Source organism: Hyaena hyaena, unplaced genomic scaffold (assembly GCF_003009895.1).
Source record: "Hyaena hyaena isolate Hyena2069 unplaced genomic scaffold, ASM300989v1 scaffold_840, whole genome shotgun sequence".
Lineage (NCBI taxonomy): Eukaryota > Metazoa > Chordata > Mammalia > Carnivora > Hyaenidae > Hyaena > Hyaena hyaena.
The window spans coordinates 109605-131070 of NW_024081475.1; the positions used below are offsets into that span (position 1 = coordinate 109605).

The 21466-nt window shown below is 45.1% G+C and overlaps 1 protein-coding gene across 1 annotated transcript; it reads right to left on the reverse strand.

The window, feature by feature from the left end:
• Window positions 1-276: 276 nt before the first annotated feature.
• On the reverse strand, window positions 277-20897 carry AKAP14 (A-kinase anchoring protein 14). Its single transcript, XM_039219843.1, has 6 exons — window positions 20785-20897; window positions 17242-17408; window positions 17060-17151; window positions 3317-3496; window positions 1278-1330; window positions 277-440 (listed from the first exon to the last, which is right to left on the reverse strand). The coding sequence occupies exons 2-6, from the start codon at window positions 17396-17398 to the stop codon at window positions 356-358; spliced, it is 567 nt and encodes a 188-aa protein (XP_039075774.1). The 5' UTR covers window positions 17399-17408; window positions 20785-20897; the 3' UTR covers window positions 277-355.
• Between the last annotated feature and the right edge of the window lie 569 nt (window positions 20898-21466).

The following is a 21466-nucleotide window of genomic DNA, read 5'->3' on the forward strand; positions in this document are numbered from 1 at the left end:
GCTCACGTGGGGGAATGAGCTGCCAGGTGTCAATCTCAGTTTAGTCTGACAGGTGAGTTTTAGCAAGTCTCTAAACTTGGCTTCTCTACCTGTAAGACTCTAAGTGATATAGGTAGTGATGGGAAAAACCATTTAGAAAATGGAAAACAACTTACTGGTTACTCTGCTAATGTGATGGAAGTTGCCGAATGGAAAATGAATGAATGCAAAAAAGAAAAAAATACAGTTGGATTGTTTGCCAAAAGTTTATTATTCAATAAATATTCCGTGGTTTGATGTGCAGTATCGTATTTTTAACACATTGTGATTAGAAATCCAATCCTAAAGCATTCTGTAGGAATGAGACACCATTGAATTAGAAGGCAATTGACTCCATTAAAATATTTTTGGCCTCAGTAATGTCCCTCAGCCATTTTTCTCGAAAGCGAGTCATTCCTGGTCTGCAGAGGAAGAAAAACAAACATACTAAAACCTTTAAAATTTTTTTTTTTTTAATTTCTAGGAGAGAGAGAGAGAGAGAGACAGCATGAGCAGGGGAGGGGCAGAGAGAGAGGGAGTCACAGACTGAAACAGGCTCCAGGCTCTGAGCTGGCAGTCAGCACAGAGCCTGACGCGGGGCCCGAACCCACGAACCGGGAGATCATGACCTAAGCGAAAGTCGGACACTTAACCGACTAAGCCACCCAGGCGCCCCCTAAAACCTTTTAAAATAAAACAAAACATTTGAGCCAGGGATCCCCTGTTTATTCTGTTACGTTCCTAGTAAGCAAAGAATGTTTTGGGGATGGGGAGTGAAGGTCGTCTCTATTCCATAGACCCAATCAATAAAAGCGTTGAGTTTATATGGGAAGATTCTTTAAAAGAGGTCCTGTACAAATAAAAGATTATTATATAGGACTTACTTCCATATGATTGTGAAATTTCCCATAGAAACAATAGACTTGACCCACTTCGCTCCCACTCTACCTCAGCAACTAATCCTTAAGTTTCTAATTACTGAATAACGAAACAATGGCAGAATCCTACTTTTAGCCCATCCTAATAGGGTGGGTGGGTCAAAGAAAAGTGACCGTTACATGAGTTACCTGTGGCTATGGGCCTGCTAAGTTCCTGGGGTATGATAACCTTTTCCCACCACCTTTTTAAAAATAAGTCTCCGGGGGCACCTGGGTGGCTCAGTCAGTAGAGCATGTGACTCTTGATCTCGAGATTGTGAGTTCTAGCCTCGTTGGGGGTAGAGATTATGAAAAAAAAAAAAGTCTCCAAATGTTCGTTACCTGTGAACTAACGAATGGCCCTCAAAGATATAAGAGACCTCAATGGGCATATCCTAAGAGAGAAAATGACAACTGTTAGCCTAGAGCAATCATACCAGCTCCTAATTCCTTCCATCCCCACCCTTGTCCATATACATATACTCATAAATTTCTAGAATTTACCCTCCTTATTGGGATGTCTATAGGTTCTTTGTTACTTCAAATCTCTGTTCCCCAAAAGATATTTTCGGCAACACATAACATAAAGAATCTCCATTAAAAATTGGAAAAAAGTCAGGAAAGGCTTGTGTTCCTCATGAAGAGTCGTTTACCTTCTTTACGTGTTCCACTTTACTCAGCTGACCGTACTTTCCTCTTAGGAATAGTGTAAGAATGAAGTAATATTTGAAAACGTTTTTAAAGCCACATAAAAATGTCGGTTGTAAAATTGTCTCAGTGACCCCCACCCATTCTCCCTTCCAAAATTATACTTGGAACACTGATCAAGAGCCCTTCTCCTGAGCACTCAGTGCATGGGCTCTGGTCATGGTCTTGCTTCCCTCCACCAGCCTTACTTTCCAGTCTCCAACCTTGCCACTTAGCAAGGCCGCTGATGGCAGGATCGGTGACTAGGGGAAGGGAGAGCTCCACATACTTGACATTTTTACATTACTGCAGGTTCGAATAGATAAGTTTGTAGTAGGCTGGGATAAATATGAGACATAGTTGGCTCACTGTGTAGCCATATATAAAGCTTTAGAGTCAGACGAAGCCTCAGTAACTCCTGTGAAAGGATGGAAAGCGAGAGGAGAAATAACATTTTTATGTCTGCCGTGTTCTGGGCATTATGCTTGGCACCAGCCCTGCTCCTCTGATGACCCGAGCCCTAGATCCATGGGTGTTATTTTAACTCCTTTCACACCAGGTATCAATAGTTCATATTCGCCATCTGCCTGGCAGCTACAGGCAGTCATCCCTTCAAGTATTTACTGAGTGCCTACTATTTGCCAGGCCTCGTTTTATAGCAAGACAGACATTCCTGCCTTTGTGGAACTTACATTCTGGTAGGGGGAGCAGACCATAACAAGACAGTAAATTACATAGACTATCAAAAGGTAATACAGTGTTCTGGAGAAAAGCAAAGAGTGGGGGGAGGGATAGAAAGTGTGGTCCGGGAGGTGAGAGCTGGATATGCACATACCGAGGGAAGAGCGGTCCAGTGGAGGGACTGTGCCTGGATTGTTCAAGAATAGCAAGATCACAGCAGCCGGAGGAGAGTGACTGAGGGAGGAGGTGGAGGAGGAAAGCAGAAATAACAAGGGACTAGATCACACAAGGCCTCGTAGGCCCTCACTGCTCAAATTGTGCTCAGTGGACCTGCAGCGTCAGCATCGCCTAGGATCTCGTTAGTAACGCAGACTCTCCAGCCACACCCCAGACCTGCCAAATCAGAATCTTCTTTTGACAAGATCCCCCATCAATTTGCAGGCACTTTGAAGTTTGAGAAACACAGTGAAACAGAGGAGTGATATAAATTCATTTTACGAGATGTCTGCAGGTAGGTCAGGTTGGGAAGGGAAGATGGCAAGTTCAGTTTTGGATACAAGAAAAGAAGTGAGGTGTGTATTAAACAGGAGATGTTTATTAAACAGTGGCAGAGGTCTAGGCTAGAGATATGGATTTGGGGATCATAAGCTAGAGGTGGCATTTAAAGCCGGGAGACCATAAGATCGCCAAGGGAATGAGTACAGATGATAGGCTCCAGGCCAGTGGAGACTGAGAAGGAAGGGTCAGTGAGGCAGGAGGAAGACCAGGATAGTATGTTGTTCTAATGGCCAAATGAAACATTTCCTGAAGAAGGGGAGTGAGCAGCTAGGGCGGGTGCTACAGATTGGCCAAGCAAGATGAAGACAGAAAGAACTATTAAGCACTATTTTGTGAGACTATTAAGTTGTACCAAAAAAAAAAAAAAAGGAGGTCATCGATGACCTTGACGAGAGAAGTCTCCGTTCTCACTGAAGTCTCATCTAAGTGAACAGGGCAGAAAAGGGAGAGCTTACTGGAGGTTTGTTTTTGGTGATCTTGATGGTGAAGTAGGCAGAGGCGGAGACTTGTGGCATGGGTCTCACGGCGGTTGGAACACTCCAGCGCACGCAGTAGATGTAGTAGTAGCTGTGAACCACGTCTCTCCTCTCTATAAACTGTGTGTAGTGCACCCAGCGGTCTTGATACTCCCAAGTCTGTTTCATAGAAAAAAGAAAATGCACACAGGAAGAAGAGCATGCTTCTATTCACGTCCTCTAGATAAAGGCAACACACGACAGTAAGGGTTACAAGCCCTGCTTCTGTCGTCCGTCCCCCCCTTTTTTGATTGAGAGTCACACTAGAGTCACCTCCCAATTATCTCCGCAAGTGGAGAGAAAAGGTGAAGCTGACACGAAAGGAGCGACGAAGGCAACATGGCTTGAGCTTGGGCTTTGGAACACAGAGAGGCACACGCTCAGATATGTGGGTGTACGTACACGCCATGCACGCTTGCACACTGACCTCCTTCCAGACCCTGACTTGGGTGGCAAGTTTGGTTCATTGGAGAGTAATTAGAAAGTGATTAGAACATGTGTTCTGCTCACTCTGCTTGGGAGGCCCAAAGGTATGAGTAATGAGGCTGCAAGGTGCTTGGGTGGCTCTGTTGGTTAAGCATCCGACTCTTGATTTTGGCTCAGGTCATGATCTTACGGTCATGAGATCGAGCCCCGAATCGGGCTCCATGCTAGGCCTGGAGTCTCTTAGGATTCTCTCTCTCCTTCTCTCTTGGCCCCTCCCCTGCTCTCAGACTTTCTGTCTCACAAAAAAAAGAAAAAAGAAAAAAGAAAGAAAGAAAGGAAGGAAGAAAATGTAATGAGGCTGATCTCACAAGCTATTTTTGAAAATCAGCCTCACTTCATTGCAGACATTGGTGATATATAAAGTAAGTTCAGAAAAGGAATGGGTCAGGCACTAGGATCATCCGACTCCTCAGATCCCTATCTACCCCCTCGGAGATGTTTCTTTCTCCACACACATCTTACTAGTGCCTAGGGCCCACAGAAGTCATAATGCAGCCCCGAGTCGCAGCACAGGGCCTCGAATGCTATTGGTAATCAACAAGTTCAATTCATCTGCATCCCCTTGGCTTGGCTACTGGGGCACAGGAAGCTTCCAAATCAAAAAAAGATGCTGAATTAAGATGAAGGTCCACAGAAGGAAGGAAGGGAGTTAGTCTAACAATCTCAGTGATGTGAGGAGGGACAGTAGGAGGGTGATGGCAGACAGATTTCCGGCCCTCCTTTAAAAAAAAAAAAAAAAGGCTGGGGGGCTCAGCTTACTTTATTTCAGACTTACACCCAACTGGTTGTTTCAAGTCAGCCAGACAAGAGCACCAGACACCAGATTCCTTGAGATCAGGGACTGTATTTTACACAGATTAGCATTCCTCTTAATGAAGGCGCCTGACAGGTCCCCCTTTGTGACCCACTGGAGCAATGCTTTTCTTTCCAACCTTTCTATATGATTCTATTTCTTCAGCCCTAATGTTTCATCTGCCGCACAAAGACTTTGTACCATTGGAAGGGTCCCTAGAGCCCATTTAAGGAAACCCCTCACTTGGCAGATGAGCATATTGGGGCCTAGACACGGGAAGAGACAGCCCACAACAGCTGGGACTGGACCCAGGGTTCCTGAGCAGCCTGCTCAGTGCTCTCTCCACCCGACCAGATGTCTCCATTCTAAGATTTTCTTCCTCTCAATTTGCTGTCTCAGTAGTTGGTTTTGTTCTGTTTTCTTTTCCCTTTTGTGAACTTGGGCAGCCTTCGGCACATTAAATTCCACTATCTCCATCAGGCCAGTCTCTTCCCATTTTTATCAGTGTTCAGGCAGCTGACTTTTGTGTAGCTCCAGTGAGTGTGTGTTATCCTTGTATTTTGTAATTTTTGCATAACATTGCTTCATATACTCGCTTCCAGGGAACAGTATCTCACTGTGCTCCTCTACCACGGATGGCTTAGCCAACCACATATTATTGGACACTCAAAATCAACAGGCACCTGGAAGTATATGCACAAAACTTATCAATGGTAAGTGACCTTTGAGGGAGTAGAACTGGGTATTGTGGGGGGTGAAAGGGGAAACTTATATTTTCTACTCTGTGTCCTTTTGCTCACCGGGGCCTTTTTTATAATGATGTCTTACTTTTATTATAAAAATAATTTTTAACTATATGTTAGGCCTTGGGGATTTTCCAACTTTTATTTGGTTATTTTTTTTTAATTTTTAAAATCGTTTTTTTTTCCAACTTTACTCTTAGAAAGAACATATTTGTATATTCCTGTTCCCAGATTGTGTTCCTTCAAAGAATAAACTAATTGTTGTGCTCATTGGTAACGTATAAGTATCCCTGTTCCCTCCCCCAAAATACACAAGACTTCGGACACCAGGCTTAACCATTCTTATACACATTGCAGTGCCTTAAAATCCTTTGAATTTGCATTTTTCACGGACAGTAAGACTTCTGCATTATTTTTATCATCAAAAAGAGCTTTTCTTACTATGGTAGCAAAAAGGTACCAGACCTGTGAGTCAGAACTTTATTTTTGCTGCTTCATCAGAAAGACTTTGGACAAATTGCCCAACCTCTCTGAGCCTCAGGGTTTCTCATCTGCAAAATGGATACAGTGATGTACCCACCTACAGGTTTGTTGTGGGGATTAGATGAGATCATGCACATGAAGTGCTTGGCGGTGCTTGGCTAAAACTACTAATTGGCCATCCCCTGGCATATGGTGCACTCTGGAAAATCTGCAGTAAGCTTGCGAAAGCTCTCCATCGGAAATGTCTGACACTCAGGGGCGCCTGGGTGCCTCAGTCAGTTAAGCGTCCGTCCAGCTCAGGCCATGATCTCACAGTTTGTGGGTTCGAGCCTTGCGTCGGACTCTGTGCTGACGGCTCAGAGCCTGGAGCCTGCTTCAGATTCTGGGCCCCCCCACTCCTCTGTCCCTCCCCTGCTCACGCTCTGTCTCTCTCTCAAAAATAAATAAACATTAAAAAATTAAAAATAAATATCTGACACTTAGATGGGAGACTTTACCTGGAGGGCTCACCGCATTAGCAGGGCTAGGAACAAGGTGATTTTATGTCAGTAGCTATATAGAGCCTTTAGCTTTTCGGTAACCTTCTACTTTTCTTTTTTTAATTTTAAAAGCAGTTTTTAATGTTTATTTTTGAGAGAGAGAGAGTGAGTGCAGTAGGGGAAGGGCAGAGAGAGGGAGACACAGAATCCAAAGCAGGCTCTGCACTATCAGCGCAACACCTAACGTGGGGCTTGAACCCATAAACCGTGAGATCCTGACCAGAGCCAGTTGGACGCTCAACCAACTGAGCCACCCAAGCGCCTCGTCACGTTCTACTTTCTAATTGTCTTATCCTCATAACAGTCCTACCAAGTAGTTAACCCCTCATCTGTGAACAAATAATGGTATTTAGAGATTACGTCTGTTCGTGGAATAGAGAATAAGAGAGAATAAGTCTATTCGTGTTTTCAACATTTATTTATAGAACATCTCTGCATACCTGACCTTTCTAGGGGCTGAGGTCAGAGAAAGGGACAAAAGCCTCTGCCCTCTTGGACCACATGATCCGGTGGTAGAAGAAAAGCCAAAGGTAAATAAGTAAAATCTAGTATCTTAGGTAGAGCTGAATGCTAAGGGAAAAAGTAAATCAGAGAAGGAGAAAGGGTTGTAATTTTAGATGAGATGGCCAAGAAAGGCCTCAATGAGGAGGTAGAATCTTTGTTAAATTGAACTATAGTTGCCAGACGGTATTACATTAGTTTCAGCCATAAAACGTAATGATTCAACATTTACGTACATTATGAAATGATCACAGTGGGTCTGTCCCCATACAAGAGTTACTACAATATTAATGACTGTATTTTCTCTGCTGTACTTTTCTTTTTTTTTTTTTTTTTTATCTGCTGTACTTTTCATCCCCGTGAATTTATTTTATGACTGGAAGCTTCTCCTTCTTAATCCCCTTTACTTGTCTCACCCAAATCATACCCCTCTCCCTTCTGATAACCACCAGTTTGTTCTCTATATTTACGAGTCTGTTTCTGTTTTAATCTGTTAGTTCATTTGTTTTGTTTTTTAGATGTCATGTGTTGAAGTGAAATCATATGGTATTTGACTTACTTCACTTAACATAATACCCTCTAGGTCCATCCATGTTGTCACAAGTGGCAAGATTTCCTTCTTTTTTGTGGCTGAATAATATTCCATTGTATATACATACCATATCTTTGTTATCCATTCATCTATTGATGGACACTTAAGTTGCTTCCACATCTTGGCTATCGTAAAGAATGCTGCAGTGAACATGGGATGTGTCTGTCTTTTCAAGTTAATGTTTTTGTTTTCTTCGGATAAATATGCAGAAGTGGAATTGCTGGATCCCACAGGATAAAATACAGTATTTCTATTTTAAATTGTTTGAGCAACCTCCGTCCTGTTTTCCATAATGGCTGCCCCAATTTACCTTCCCACCAACAGTGCATGAGGGTTCTTTTTTCTCCTCATTCTCACCAACATTTGTTATTTCTTGTTGTTTTGATACTAGCCATTCTGACTGGTGTCAGGTGGAATCTCTGTGGTTATGATTTGCATTTCCCTGATTAATGATGTTGAGCCTCTTTCCATGTGTCTCTTGGCCATCTGTATGTCTTCTTTGGCAAAAATTTCTGTTCAGGCCCTCTGCCCATTAAAAAAAATTTTTTTAATGTTTTATTTATTTCTGAGAGAGAGAGAGAGACAGCATGAGCAGGGGAGGGTCAGAGAGAGAGGGAGATACAGAATCTGAAATAGGCTCCAGGCTCTGAGCTGGCTGTCAGCACAGAGCCCGATGCGGGGCTCGAACCCACAAACTTTGAGATCATGACCTGAGCCAAAGTCAGATGCTTAACTGACTGAGCCACCCAGGCGCCCCACCTCTGCCCATTTTTTAAGTGGATTTTCATTTTGGTATTGAGTTATAGGAGTTCTTTATATATTTTGGATAGTAACCCTTTATCAGGCATCTCATTGGTAAAATAGCTTCTCGCATCCAGTAGGTTGCCTTTTCCTTTTGTTGGTTTCCTCCACTGTGCAAAAGTTTTTTAGTTTGATGTAGTTGCAGTTGTTTAGTTTTGGTTTTGTTTCCCTTGCCTGAGGAGACAGATCCAGAGAAATATTGCTAAGGCTGATGTCCAAGAGTTTATTTCCTGTGCTTTCTTTTAGGAGTTTTATGGTTTCAGGTCTTACATTTAGGTCTTTAATCCATTTTGACTTTATTTCCGTGTATGGTGTTAGAAAGTGGTCCAGGTTCATTCTTTTGCATGCAGGTGTGCATTTTTCCCAACATCTTTTATTGAAGAGACTGTCTTTTCGCCATTGGATATGCTTGCCTCCTTTGGCATAGACTAATTGACCATCTAAGTGTGGTTATTTCTGGACTCTGTTCTGTTCCATTGATCTATGTGTCTGCTTTTGTGCCAGTACCATCCTGTTTTGATTATCATAGCTTTGCAGTATAGTTTGAAATCTGGGAGCATAATACTTCCTGCTTTGCTGTAACTAAATGGGGTTTTATGTTGCTCCATATAAATGTTAGGATTATTTGTTCTAAAATGTGAAGGCTGCATTGGTATTTTTATTGGGATTGTATTGAATTCTGTAGATTGCTTTGGGTAGTATGGACTTTTTTTTTTTCAAGTTTACTTACTTAGAGAGAGAGAGAATGTGTGAGTGTAGGAGAGGCAGAGAGAGAGGAAAAGAGAGAGAACCCCAAGCAGGCTCCGCACCACCAGCGCAGAGCCTGATGCAAGGCTCAAACCCCATGAACCACGAGATCATGACCTGAGCCAAAGTCTGATGCTTAACCGACTAAGCCACCATGGCGCCCCAGTAGTATGAACATTTTAACAATAGTAATTCTTCCAGTCCATGAGCGTGGTATATTTTTCCATTTATTTGTCATCTTCAGTTTCTTTCATCATTGTCTTACAGTTTTCAGAGTACATGTCTTTTAACTCCCAGGTTAAATTTATTCCTAGGTATTTTATTCTTTTTGATGCAATTATATATGGGATTGCTTTCTCGATTTCTCTTTCTGATAGTGTGTTATTAGTGTATAGACCTATTTCTGTATATTTTGTATCCTGCCACTTCACTGAATTCATTTATTCTAATAGTTTTTTGGCGGAGTCTTTAGGGTTTTCTATATATAGTATCATGTCACCTGTAAATCATGACAGTTTTACTACTTCTTTACTAATTTGGATGCCTTTTCTTTTTCTTGTCACATTGCTGCAGCTAGGCCTTGCACTATGGGGTGAATAAAAGTGGCGAGAGCAGGGGCACCTGGGTGGCTCAATCGGTCAAGTGTCTTGACTTCGGCTCAGGTCGTGATCTCACGGCTCGTGGGTTTGAGCCCCGCGACGGGCTCTGTGCTGACTGCCAGCTCAGAGCCTGGAGCCTGTTTCAGATTCTGTGTCTCCCTCTCTCTCTGACCCTCCCCTGCTCACGCTCTGTCTTTCAAAAATAAATAAAACATTAAAAAAAATTGTTTTTAAGTGGGAAGAGTAGACATTCTAGTCTTGTTCCTGATCTTAGAAGGAAAGCTTTCATCCTCTCACACTTGAACATGATGTTAGCTGTGGGTTTGTCATATCTGGGCCTCTCTCATGTGCTGGTATATTTCCTCTGTGCCCACTTTGTTGAGCGTTTTTATCATAGTTGGATGTTGAATTGTGCCAAATGCTTTTTCTGCATTTTTTGAGACAGTCATATGATTTTTATCCTTTTTTTTTGTTAACAGTTTTGTTAACATGGTGTATAACCATTGATCAATTTGTGGGTATTAAATTATCCTTGCATCCCTGGAATAAATCCCACTTGATCATGGTATATGATCCTTTTTTTTTATTGTTGAATTCAGTTTGTTAATCATTGAGGATGTTTGCATCTGTGTTCCTCAGGGATATTGACCTGGAATTTTCTTTTGTGTAGTGTCTGTCTGGCTTTGGTATACGGGTAATGCTGGTCTTAGTGATTTGGAAGCTTTCCTTCTTTAATTTTTTGGAATAGTTTGAGGAGGATAGGTATCGACTCTTTTAAATGTTTGGTGAAATTCACGTGTGAAGCCATCTGGTCCCGGACTTTTGTCTGCTGGGAATTTTTTAGTACTGATCCAATTTCATTATTAGCAATTTGTTCAGATTTTCCATTTCTTCTTTTTAAAAAAAAATTTTGTTTATTTATTTTGAGATAGAGAAAGCACGAGTCAGGGAAGGGCGGGGGGGTGGGGGGAGAGAGAAAATCCCAAGCAGTCTCCACACTGTCAGCACAGAGCCCGACGCGGGGCTCGAACCCACGAACCGTGAGATCATGACCTGAGCCGAGGTTGGATGCTTAACCGACTGAGCCACCCAGGTGCCCCCATTTCTTCTTGATTCCAGTCTTGGAAGATTGTTTCTAGGAATTTGCCCATTTCTTCTAGGTTGTTTAAAATGTTTGCAACGAATAGTTTTCATAGCAGCCTCTTATAATCATTTGTATTTCTGTGATGTCAGTTGTAACTTTCATTTCTCATATTCTTCATTCCAATCCTCTCTTTTTTTCTTTTTTTCTGTTTTTTTAAATGCTTATTTATTTTTGAGAGGGAGACAGAACTCGAACAGGGGAGAGGCAGAGAGAGGGAGATAGAGAATCTGAAGCAGTCTCCAGGCTCCGAGCTGTCAGTACAGAGCCCGACACGGGGCTTGAACTCACGAGATCATGACCTGAGCTGAAGTCAGATGCCCAACTGACTGAGCCACCCAGGCGCCCCCCCCCCTTTTTTTCTTGATGAGTGTTGCTAAAGGTTTTCCAATTTTATCTTTTCAAAGAACATTGACCGTTTCTAATGTTTTTGTTTTTTTTTTGTAAGCTTCTATTTCATTTATTTTCTCTCTGATATTTATTGTTTCCTCCCTTCTACTAATTTTGGGCTTTGTTCTTTTTCTCATTCCTTTAGGTATAAGATTAAATTCATTTTTTAAAAAAATTTTTAATGTTTTTATTTGTGAGAGAAAGAGACACAGAGCCAGTGGGAGAGGGGCACATAGAGAGAGAGGGAGACACAGAATCCCAAGCAGGCTCCAGGCTCTAGGCTCTGAGCTGTCAACACAGAGCCCGACGTGGGGCTCAACCTCACGAACTGTGAGATCATGACCTGAGCCCAAGTCGGATTCTTAACCAACTGAGCCACCCAGATGCCCCAAGATTAAATTGTTTATTTGAGATTTTCTTGTTTCTTGAGTTGGGCCTGTATCACTTATAAACTTCCCTCTTAGAACTTTTGCTGCATTGCATAAATTTTGTACTGTTGTGTTTCCATTTTTATTTGTCTCAAGGTTTTTATTTTTATTTCCTCCTTGAGTTCTTTGTTCACCCGTCTGTTGTTTAGTATCACGTTTAGCCTCTAGGTGTTTGTGGGTTTTTTCTAGTTTTCTTCTTGTAACTGGTTTCTATTTTCATACCCTTGTGGTAAGAAAGGATGTGATATGATTTCAGTCTTCTTAAGTTTACTGAGACTTGTTTTCTGGTCTAATGTGTGATTTGCCCTGGAGAATGTTCCATGTCCATTTGAAAAGAATGTGTATTCTGCTGTTTTGGGATGCAGTGCTCTGTATATCTCTGTTAAATCCATCTGGTCTAATGTGTCATTCGAGGTCACCGTTTCCTTATTGATGTTCTGTGTGGATCACCTACCCGTGGATATAAGTGGGGTATTAAAATCCTCTACTAATACTGTATTACTGTCAATTTCTCCCTTTATATTTGTCAGTATTTAAAAAAAATTTTTTAATGTTTATTTTTAAGAGAGAGACATAGCGTGAGGGGCAGAGAAAGAGGGAGACACAGAATCCAAAGCAGGCTCCAGGCTCTGAGCTGTCAGCACAGAGCCCGACGCAGGGCTCGAACCCACGAACGTGAGATCAGGACCTGAGCCGAAGTCGGGCGCTTAACCGACTGAGCCACCCAGGCGCCCCTATATTTGTCAGTATTTTCTTTATACATTTAGGTGCTTCTGAATTGGGTGCATATTTACCAGTGTTCTATCTTCTTGTTGGATCGACCCCTTTATCATTACGTAATGTCCTTCTTTTGTCTCTTGTTATAGGCTTTGTTTTAAAGTCTACTTTATCTGGTATAAGTACTACTACCCTACTTTTCCTCCCCCTCCCTCGTGTGTTCGGAATATCTTCTCCCATCCCTTCACTTTCAGTCTGTATGTGTGTTGAGGTCTGCAAATGAGTCTCTTATAGGCAGCCTCTAGGTGGGTTTTGTTTTTTTATCCATGCAGTCACCCTATGTCTTATGATTGAGACATTTAGTCTATTTACATTTAAAGTAATCACTGCTACACATGTACTTATTATTCTGTTAATTGTTTTCTGGCTGTTTTCGTAGTTCTTCTCTGTTCTCTTGCTCTCTTCCCTTGCAGTTTGATTACTTTCTTTAGTGTTTTGTTTGGATTCCTGTATCTTTCGTGTGTCCAGTATAGGTTTTTGGACTGTGGTTACCACTAGGTCTATATATAACTTGCTGTGTGTGTATATATATATATATCAGTGTATTTTAAGTTCATTTTAAGTTATTTTGAACAATTCTAGAAGTGCTACATTTTTACTCCCTCCTACATTACGTACTTGACATCATATTTTACATCTCTTCATTTTGTATACCGCTTTAACTAATTACTGTAGCTATCATCGATTTTGCTACTTTTGTCTTTTAACCTTCATACTAGCCTTATGAGTGTTTGCTACATGTTTGCTTTTACCTGTGAAAATTCTTCTCTCTTAATTTTCTCACATCTAGTTATAGCCTTTTCTTTCCTACTTAAATAAGTCCCTCTAACATTTTTTGTGAGGCTGGTTTAGTGGTGATGAACTCTTTTAACTTTTGTCTAGGAACTCTTGATCGCTCCTTCAATTCTGAATGATGACCTCACTGGGTAGCGTATTCTTGGTCGTGAATTTTTCCTTTCTGCACTGTGAATATACCATGACGCTACCTTCCGGCCTGCAAACTCTGCCAAAAAATCAGCTGATCGCCCTTAAGGGGGTTCCCTTATATATAACGATTTGTAGTCTCTTGCTGCTTTTAAGATTCTCTCTTTATCTTTAATTTTTGCCATTTTAACTATTATATGTCTTGACGTAGACCTCCTTGGGTTTCTCTTCTTTGGGGCTCTCCGTGTCTCCGTGCTCCCTGGACCTGGATGTCTATTTCTTCCTCCAGGTTAGGGAAGTTTTTAGATATGACATCTTCAAATAGGTTTTCTGTCCCTTTCTTGCTTTTCTTTCCGGGACCCCCGTAATGCAAATGTTAGGATGCTGATGCTGTTACAGTGCTACCTTATCCTACCCTCATTCCTTCAGAATTCCCTTTTTTTGTTTTTGCTGCTCAGCTTAGATGATTTCCCCTACCCTGCTTTCCAGATCACTGATGTGTTGCTCTGCATCTTCTAATCTGCTCTTGATCCCCTCTTGTGTATTTTTTATTTCAGTTATTGTATTCTTCAGCTCTCCTTGTTTTAAAGTTTGTTTGTTTATTTTGAGAGAGAGAGCATGAGCAGGGGAAGGGCAGAGAGAGAGAGAGAGAGAAAACATTCCAAGCAGGCTCCACGCCGTCAGCACAGCGCCGGACACGGGGTTCGATCCCGCAAACCGTGAGATCGTGACCTGAGCCAAAATCAAGAGTCGGACGCTTAATGGACTGAGCCACCCACGCGCCCCATTGAGCATCAATTTAAAAACATATTTTCTGTCTCTCCATTGAAGTTCTCACTGAGTTCATCCATTCTTCTCCCAACTCCTGTGAGCACCTTTATGACTGTGAACTGTTTTCTCAGGTAAATTGGCTGTCTCTGTTTTATTTTAGGTCACTTTCTGTGGTTTTGTCTTGTTCTTTAGTTTGAAACATACTCCTCCGTCTCCTCATTTTATCTGACTCTGTGTGTTTGTGTCTGTGTATTAGGTACGTCAGCTCCGTCTCCTGGTCGTAAAAGTAGCAGCCTTATGTAGGTGGGCTCTGTGGGCCCCAGTAGTATAATCCCCCCCTCGTCACCAGAACGAAGCACTCCGGGGGTGTCCCATGTGTGGGCTGTGGGCCCTGTCCTGTTGTGAATCAGCTGTGACTGCTGTGGAGGCACTGGTGAGCGGGGCTGGCCTTTGGCCCGGCAGGCTGCAGCGTCTGGTAGTGAGAGTTGTGGCCGTGCTGGCAGGTGGGGCTGGGCCCCCGCCTCCCCGGGGCATGGGTTGCTTTGGAGGGGACACCGGTCTTGGCCAAGGTTGTCCACCGGGTGTGGCAGGGCAGTGATTGCTTTGGGGGGGTGGTGCTCGGCAGCGTGTCTGCAGGGCAATGCCAGGGCAGGGTCAGCAGTGCTAGCAAGGTAGATAGTGTCTGAGCTGGTGCCCACCGATACTTCCACTGCAGAGAAAGTTCCTGCGGATCCCTGCCCCTCTGGCACAGAACCCTAAAATTAGTCAATCCATTTTCCCCTAGAGCCCAGGCACCTTTCAAACCACCGCCTCTGTGCTTGGTCTTAGAGTGATGGCGTGTGGGCCCTTTAAGAGCAGAGCCTTGTTTCCCCACTGCATTCCCAGAGTTAAGCAGCCCCTTTGATTCTCAAAGCTCCTGGAAGTAAAGCCTGCTGAGTTTCTTTCTTTCTTTTTTTTTAATTTTTTAAAATGTTTTTTATTTCTTTCTGAGAGAGAGAGAGAGAGAGACAGCATGAACAGGGGAGGGTCAGAGAGAGAGGGAGACAAAGAATCTGAAACAGGCCCCAGGCTCTGAGCTAGCTGTCAGCACAGAGCCTGACTCAGGGCTGAAACCCACGAACCGTGAGATCATGACCTGAGCCGAAGTCAGACGCTTAACCGACTAAGCCACCCAGGCGCCCAAGCCTGCTGAGTTTCAAGGCCAGATGTTACAGGTCCTCATCTTCCTGGTGCAGATCTCCAGGGTGGATAGTGGTGCCCCATGTGGGGCTTGAACTTCACCCCCCCCCACTCCTTAGGGAGGACCTGCACACCTATGCGGCCCCTCCCATTTGTGGGTTTAGTTCTGTCCCTGCTACCTTCTTGATGTGGCTTTTTCTTTATGTCTTTAGCTGTGGAAGGGTTCTTCTAGTCCTCGCATCATTGTCAGTGAGTGCAGAGAGCTACGGCATGAACGACGAGAATAGATCGCAGGGGAGAGGGTTCCAGGCAGCAAGCACGGCAAGTGCAAAGGCCCTGAGGTGGGAGCATGCGTGGCAGTAGAAAGGAAAGAGACAGGTGTGGCTGGAGTGAGAAAGGTGAAAGGGCAGTAGGTCATAGGTGATGAGTCTGAGCAATAGTTAGGAGGGAGGAGGGGCCTCAGATCCCGTCAAGGCCATTTTCCAGACTAGTCTGCCTTTACTCAGAATAACTGGCAGTGGGGCGCCTGGGTGGCTCACTCAGTCGGTTAAGCGTCCCACTTCGGCTCAGGTCATGATCTCACAGTTCGTGGGTTCGAGCCCCACATCGGGCTCTGTGCTGACAGCTCAGAGCCTGGAGGCTGCTTCAGATTCTGTGTCTCCCTCTCTCTCTGCCCCTCCCCAGCTGTCTCTCTCTCTCTCTCTCTCTCGGAAATAAATAAAAACATTAAAAATTTTTTTAAAAAATAACAGGCGGCATCTTGGAGGGAAGTGTTTCTGCTTGTTCTGTGTCCCACCCCAGCCTCATTCACAAACCCTGGGAGCAGGAGGCAGAGGCTTTTGCCCAACTCCAAATGGAGACGTTCCCCAGAGCAAGAAGGTGCAAGAGTAAGTAGTGCTCCGCACCACGCATCATCCGTGTGCTCTAAATACCCCTTGTAATTGGAAGGGTGAGTTGTGCCTGCTGGGACATAAGAGGGTGTGGAGCCACCTCGTTCCCACCTGACTGGGCCCTCCTGGGGCCTAGGAAAGTGCCCTTAGGGCTGTAGGCTTCGATGGGGCAGGCCGGAGGAACCCAGACAGTGGGGAAACTTCTCGGAGAGCTGGGGAGATTGCCTCCACCTATCTCAACCTAACCTGTCTCTCTTCGGAGGAAATCCAGCGAGCAGGGATTCCAAGCCGTTTTTAATTCCACCCCACCAGTTAGGCAAAGCAGCCCAGGGCCTTCTCTCCAGTGCTGGCAGGATAAGCCGCACAGCTGGTTCAGAGCCAGGCACGGGCGGAGAAGAGAAAGGAAGTCACAGGCGTGTGCAGCATAGTGTGCGGGCAGTATGTTCCCAAACTGAACTGAAAAGACCCTTCGGCATCCGCTCTGCTACTAGCAGGTTTCTAGGGTTGCTGATGGAGAGCTCCTGTTTTGGAAGAACAGCTCCCTCCTTCCCTCCTTACCTCACTAGCCCCCCCCCCCCCCCCCCCCCCCCCCCCCCCCCCCCCCCCACTAGAGCACTGGCCTAGGAAAGTTGCCTGACTGGGAATAGCAGATTCCCTAGGGAACCGTAAGGTCAGGATGATTAAAACAAGGAAATACGCTTGTGCCTTTCACCTGCAAAGACTATCATAGGTGGATTTGGGAACCCCGATGGGGACAATGTTTCCGTATTCAGCGACCTTTGATATCATCTAGGGCTCCCGGATTTCACAGTTTTCATAAAACAGTCATTACATTGTCCTGTGCCCTTGTATTTGTCCCGTGTCCTTGTTTGCCAGCCTGGAGTCGCCAGCTAACTTACCGAAACAAACTTCTCAATTTGCCTGCGGCCTTTTTCTGCTGTGAATTCACCGTGTGTGATCCATTTAATGTTCTTGACGGTGTATTCAGTCTCTGCAAAATAAAGGTGCGGATGTGTTAGCTGCCCGGCAGTGTGGCGCTGGACAGCGACACGCTCCCCACATACCCAACCAAGATCGCTACCTTCCACGCACTTCACTGCAGCGGCGATGGCGCTCCGAACTATCTCTAGAGCCAGTTTGTTCACGTTACTGGTGTCTTCTGTGTCCGCCTTCTGGCTTCCAGGACTTTCAATCATACCCGTTTTGTCCTGGATTCTGACTCTTTTAGTCCCAACCATTTTCTCTTGCCTGGAGAAAGGAACTCAAGGAGTTACCTTTTGCGCGTGTGCACATGTACACTCATCTAAATACGGACCATCTCTTGAAGAATAACAAGACATAGGAAAAGGTGGTTACCTCTAGGGGGCAACAGGGACTTAAAGGGTGGAGATTTAAAAAAAAAAAAAAAAAAAGTGGGGGTCGGGATAGACCCTTAATAAGGCCTTGTGGTTTATCCTTTGTGCCCAGCTTCAGGGGTCTATTTTTCCTGAAAATCAAGGATTTTCAGATGCTCATAACTGTGAACACTTGTAATCAAGATGCAGTAGAGGGGCGCCTGGGTGGCTCAGTCGGCTAAGCGTCCGACTCTTGATATCAGCTCAGGTCATGATCTCACAGTTTCTTGAGCCGTGTCGGGCTCTGCACTGACCCTGCAGAGCCTGGTTGGGATTCTCTCTTTCCCTCTCTCTCTCTCTGCCCCTCCCCTGGTTGCACTCTGTCTCTCTCAAAACAAATTAAAAAATTATATATTAAAAAAGATGTAGTAGAGTGAGTCCTAACTTCTTTGGAGTTCTAACAATATTGATTTCTAGTTGAGTATTTAAGAGAGCCTCAATCCCTACTTAGGTGACTTCGGGGCACGTGGCTCTTTAAAGTGAATTAGGGGCTCCCGGGTGGCTCAATCAGTTAAGCGTCTGACTCTTGATTTCTGCTCAGGTCATGATCTCCTGGTCATGAGATCGAGCCCCACGTCAGACTCTGAACTGAGTGTGGAGCCTGTTTGAGATTCTCTTTCTCCCTCTCTCTGCCCCCCTCTCTCAAAATAAATAAACATTAAAACAATAAAGTGAATTAAAATCATTAGAGGCAATACAGTATAGGAGGAGGTGGATTTTCCGTTTTTTCTCTTGAATTTTCCAGGTGTACAAATTATACCATCTGCCAGAAACTATCCTTTTTTACCATCTTTTTCCTGAAACATACACCTCTCCTATGTATTCGCTTTGGTTAACACTTCCAGACAAATGTGAAGTGCAGGTGGAGATCACGCGTCCACTTGCTCAGTGCGTCTTTCTGCGTCTGCCTTCAGGGGGCGTGCTCTCTGCTGCTACAGCGCAGACTATGATCCTGCTTTATGGCTGGAGATGCATCCCATCAAGAAATTATGTGTTTGCTCCTGTTTTAGCACGTTTGTCATAGATCGCTAAAATTTTCCATATGTCCTTAACATCTGGGAGATTGTGAAAGTTAGAGTTATTAGGCCTGAGAACAAGGGCTCCTCACAGCGCTAAGAACATCTGCACACTTTCCGTCTTTTTCACATCTTTTCCTCTCTGTCTTCCCTGGCTACCACTTAAGTCTCTTCACTTCGGAGAAATCACTTCTAGCACAGTTATACATCCCCGCAGGCAGTCCTTACAGGATGGGGTGCTGCATAAACATGGATCGCTCCAGGGGCACCTGGGTGCTCTGTCGGTTAAGCGTCCAACTTTCGCTCAGGTCACGATCTCACAGTTCGTGAGTTCAAGCTCCAGGCCAGGCTCTGTGCTGACAGCTGGGAGCCTGGAGCCTGCTTCGGATTCTGTCTCCCTCTCTCTCTGCCCTTCTCCCAGTCGCACTCTGTCTCTCTCTCTCAAAAATAAACTTAAAAAATTTTTTTAATTGAAAAAAAAAGTAGATCTCTCTCTCCCTTTATTTTTCTGTAAATAGCAACTCCCAATTTTGCGTGTTTAATGTACGTTTCATTTAACTCACCTGCTGCCCCATGACATTATGACTGGCCACCTTGCATTTGCCCCTTTCAGATCCTCTCCTCCCCGTACGCCCTGCTCTCTGCCTTGGAAGGCTGACCTCGCTGGACTGCATCCGTGGGCTCTCCCATGTCCTCTGGCTTCCAGGAGGTTCCACACAATGTGGAGACCGGGACAAGAGAGGAGAGTGCGGGCAAGTTATATATTCCCGGGGCAGCTGCCTCACTTCTCAGTCCCGTAAGGGCGCTTGTCCTCTGCCCTCAGCCCTGTGGCCCTGCTGTTCTGGCCCCAGGGAGCTGCCCTTGCCCTCTTCTCCCTACTCTCTGCCCACACCTTTGTAAATACTCCCTCTACTTAACCCTTCCCTACCTGCCCTACTTTTAGTATGCCAAGTTTCTGCTGGGACCCTGAGTCACAAAGAGAGGGACTCTTGTTACCGCATGAAAGGAGGAAGGCCAAGTTCACACCCGGACTGTCTGGCTCCACAGCCCCGCGTGCTTAACTACTACGCTCTCCTCCCTCCAGGATTCACAAAGGGTTGTGGGGCTCTGTTCTCACATTTCCATCTGAAGTCCAGAATGTGCTCACTTGCTTTCCGTGGGCCTCTTTCAAGAAGGGTCACTCACTGTTCCCTTCCTCAGTGTCATTGTTGGTTCCAGGGTGTGGTGGGTGCCGCACAAGGCAGCCTGGTTCCCGCGGCCATCCGTCCAGGACAGGACTGAGCGGCCTTTTAAACATTCAGTAACAATGCAGACTCGTGTTCATGTGAGTCTTCACATTAGCATTTTGAGCTCAGTTTGCATCTGCCTCAGTGCCCCGTTGCTACATCCAGGGGGTGGACAAGGCCGCCTGCTGGGGGAGTGGATCTCCCCAGGCTGCCCATCCCTGATGAGGAGAGACTGAAGGGTGGCAGACAAGGGGATCTGATGGCCCTTCACCCTGGAGAACTGGCTCTCCCCAGCCTGAGGGCTGTGCCAGTTTGCCCACCACAATTTGCTATAAACCCTGCAGCTAAAGAAAACAATGGAGTTTTTTGGTAAACCGGTAAATTTAGTCAGCTTTGGTGAGTTAACCATACAGCAACTTGATCCTTTGAAGAATGGTCCCCTTGGCAACTTGGTCACTCAGTGACTTGGGTTTCAGCAAATTGCCCCCTTCCCCGTACGCCAGCAAATTGCCTCTCAATGAATGGAAGCCAAACCTATGACCTCCAGAACCAGGTGAATGGGGTGGGGGCTTTATCCATGGAAGGACCTCCTTAAGACCTTGCCTGGAGAGTCCTGTGTTCCCGCAGAAGAGTGAATTTATTTTTGAGATCGAGACAGGGAGACAGAATCCAAGCAGGGTCTGCACCGTCAGCACAAGAGCCCGATGTGGGACTCGAACTCACAAACCGTGAGATCGTGATCTGAGCTGAAACCAAAAGTCGGATGCTTAAGCAACCAAGGCAGCCAGGTGCCCCTGGGCACAAATCATTCTTAAGCATCGCTCCGACTGGCCCGTCCTAGCTCTTTTTCTCCCCTTCCCTTCCTCATGAGAGGGCCAGATGTATAAGCAGGGGTAGAAAGGGTCAGGGTGTGGTCAAGTCTGGGGTCTGGGCGCTGACTGGGGACAACCCATCGCCGGGCCCTCCCACCCTTAACAACACCGGGTACCTGAGTGACCAGATCCTTGTTTGGAACAGTTACTGGCCAAGGAAGCCTCAGAAAGAGACTCCCAGCCGCTTTTCCCCTGGTTCCCTCGGGCAGAATGTTTATAGGTGCTGCCAGGGCAACACCAGTTCCAACCAATGAGAAGCAGTTCCCACTGTTTCTGTTAGTGAAGAAGGGAACCTGTCTGTCACACAACTGCGTGACCTCTGCCGCAGGCCCACACTATAGTATCCATGCCCAGTTCTTGCGGGGCTGTGCCAGGAGGAATGGCGGCAATAAGCCTCGCAGCTGGTAAGTACAGGGGTCCTTTTTTTTTTTAAACATTTATTTATTTATTTATTTTTTAAACATTTATTTATTTTTGAGAGACAGAGCATGACTGGGGGAGGAGCAGAAAGCGGGAGACACAGAAGTCGAAGCAGGACCCAGGCTCTGAGCTGTCAGCACAGAGCCCGACACGGGGCTCGAACTCACGGACCGCAAGATCATGACCTGAGCCGAAGTTGGATGTTTAACTGACGGTGACACCCAGGCGCCCCCAGGGGTCCTTTTTATGTGTCAGCCACTGTGCAAAGGGGCTCTGTATGTGTGAATTCTCTTGTTTCTCACAACAGCCCATCTAGCAAGTATTAATATTTTCATTACAGGGGAACAAACTGAAGCACTGAGAGTGTCCAACCCAGTG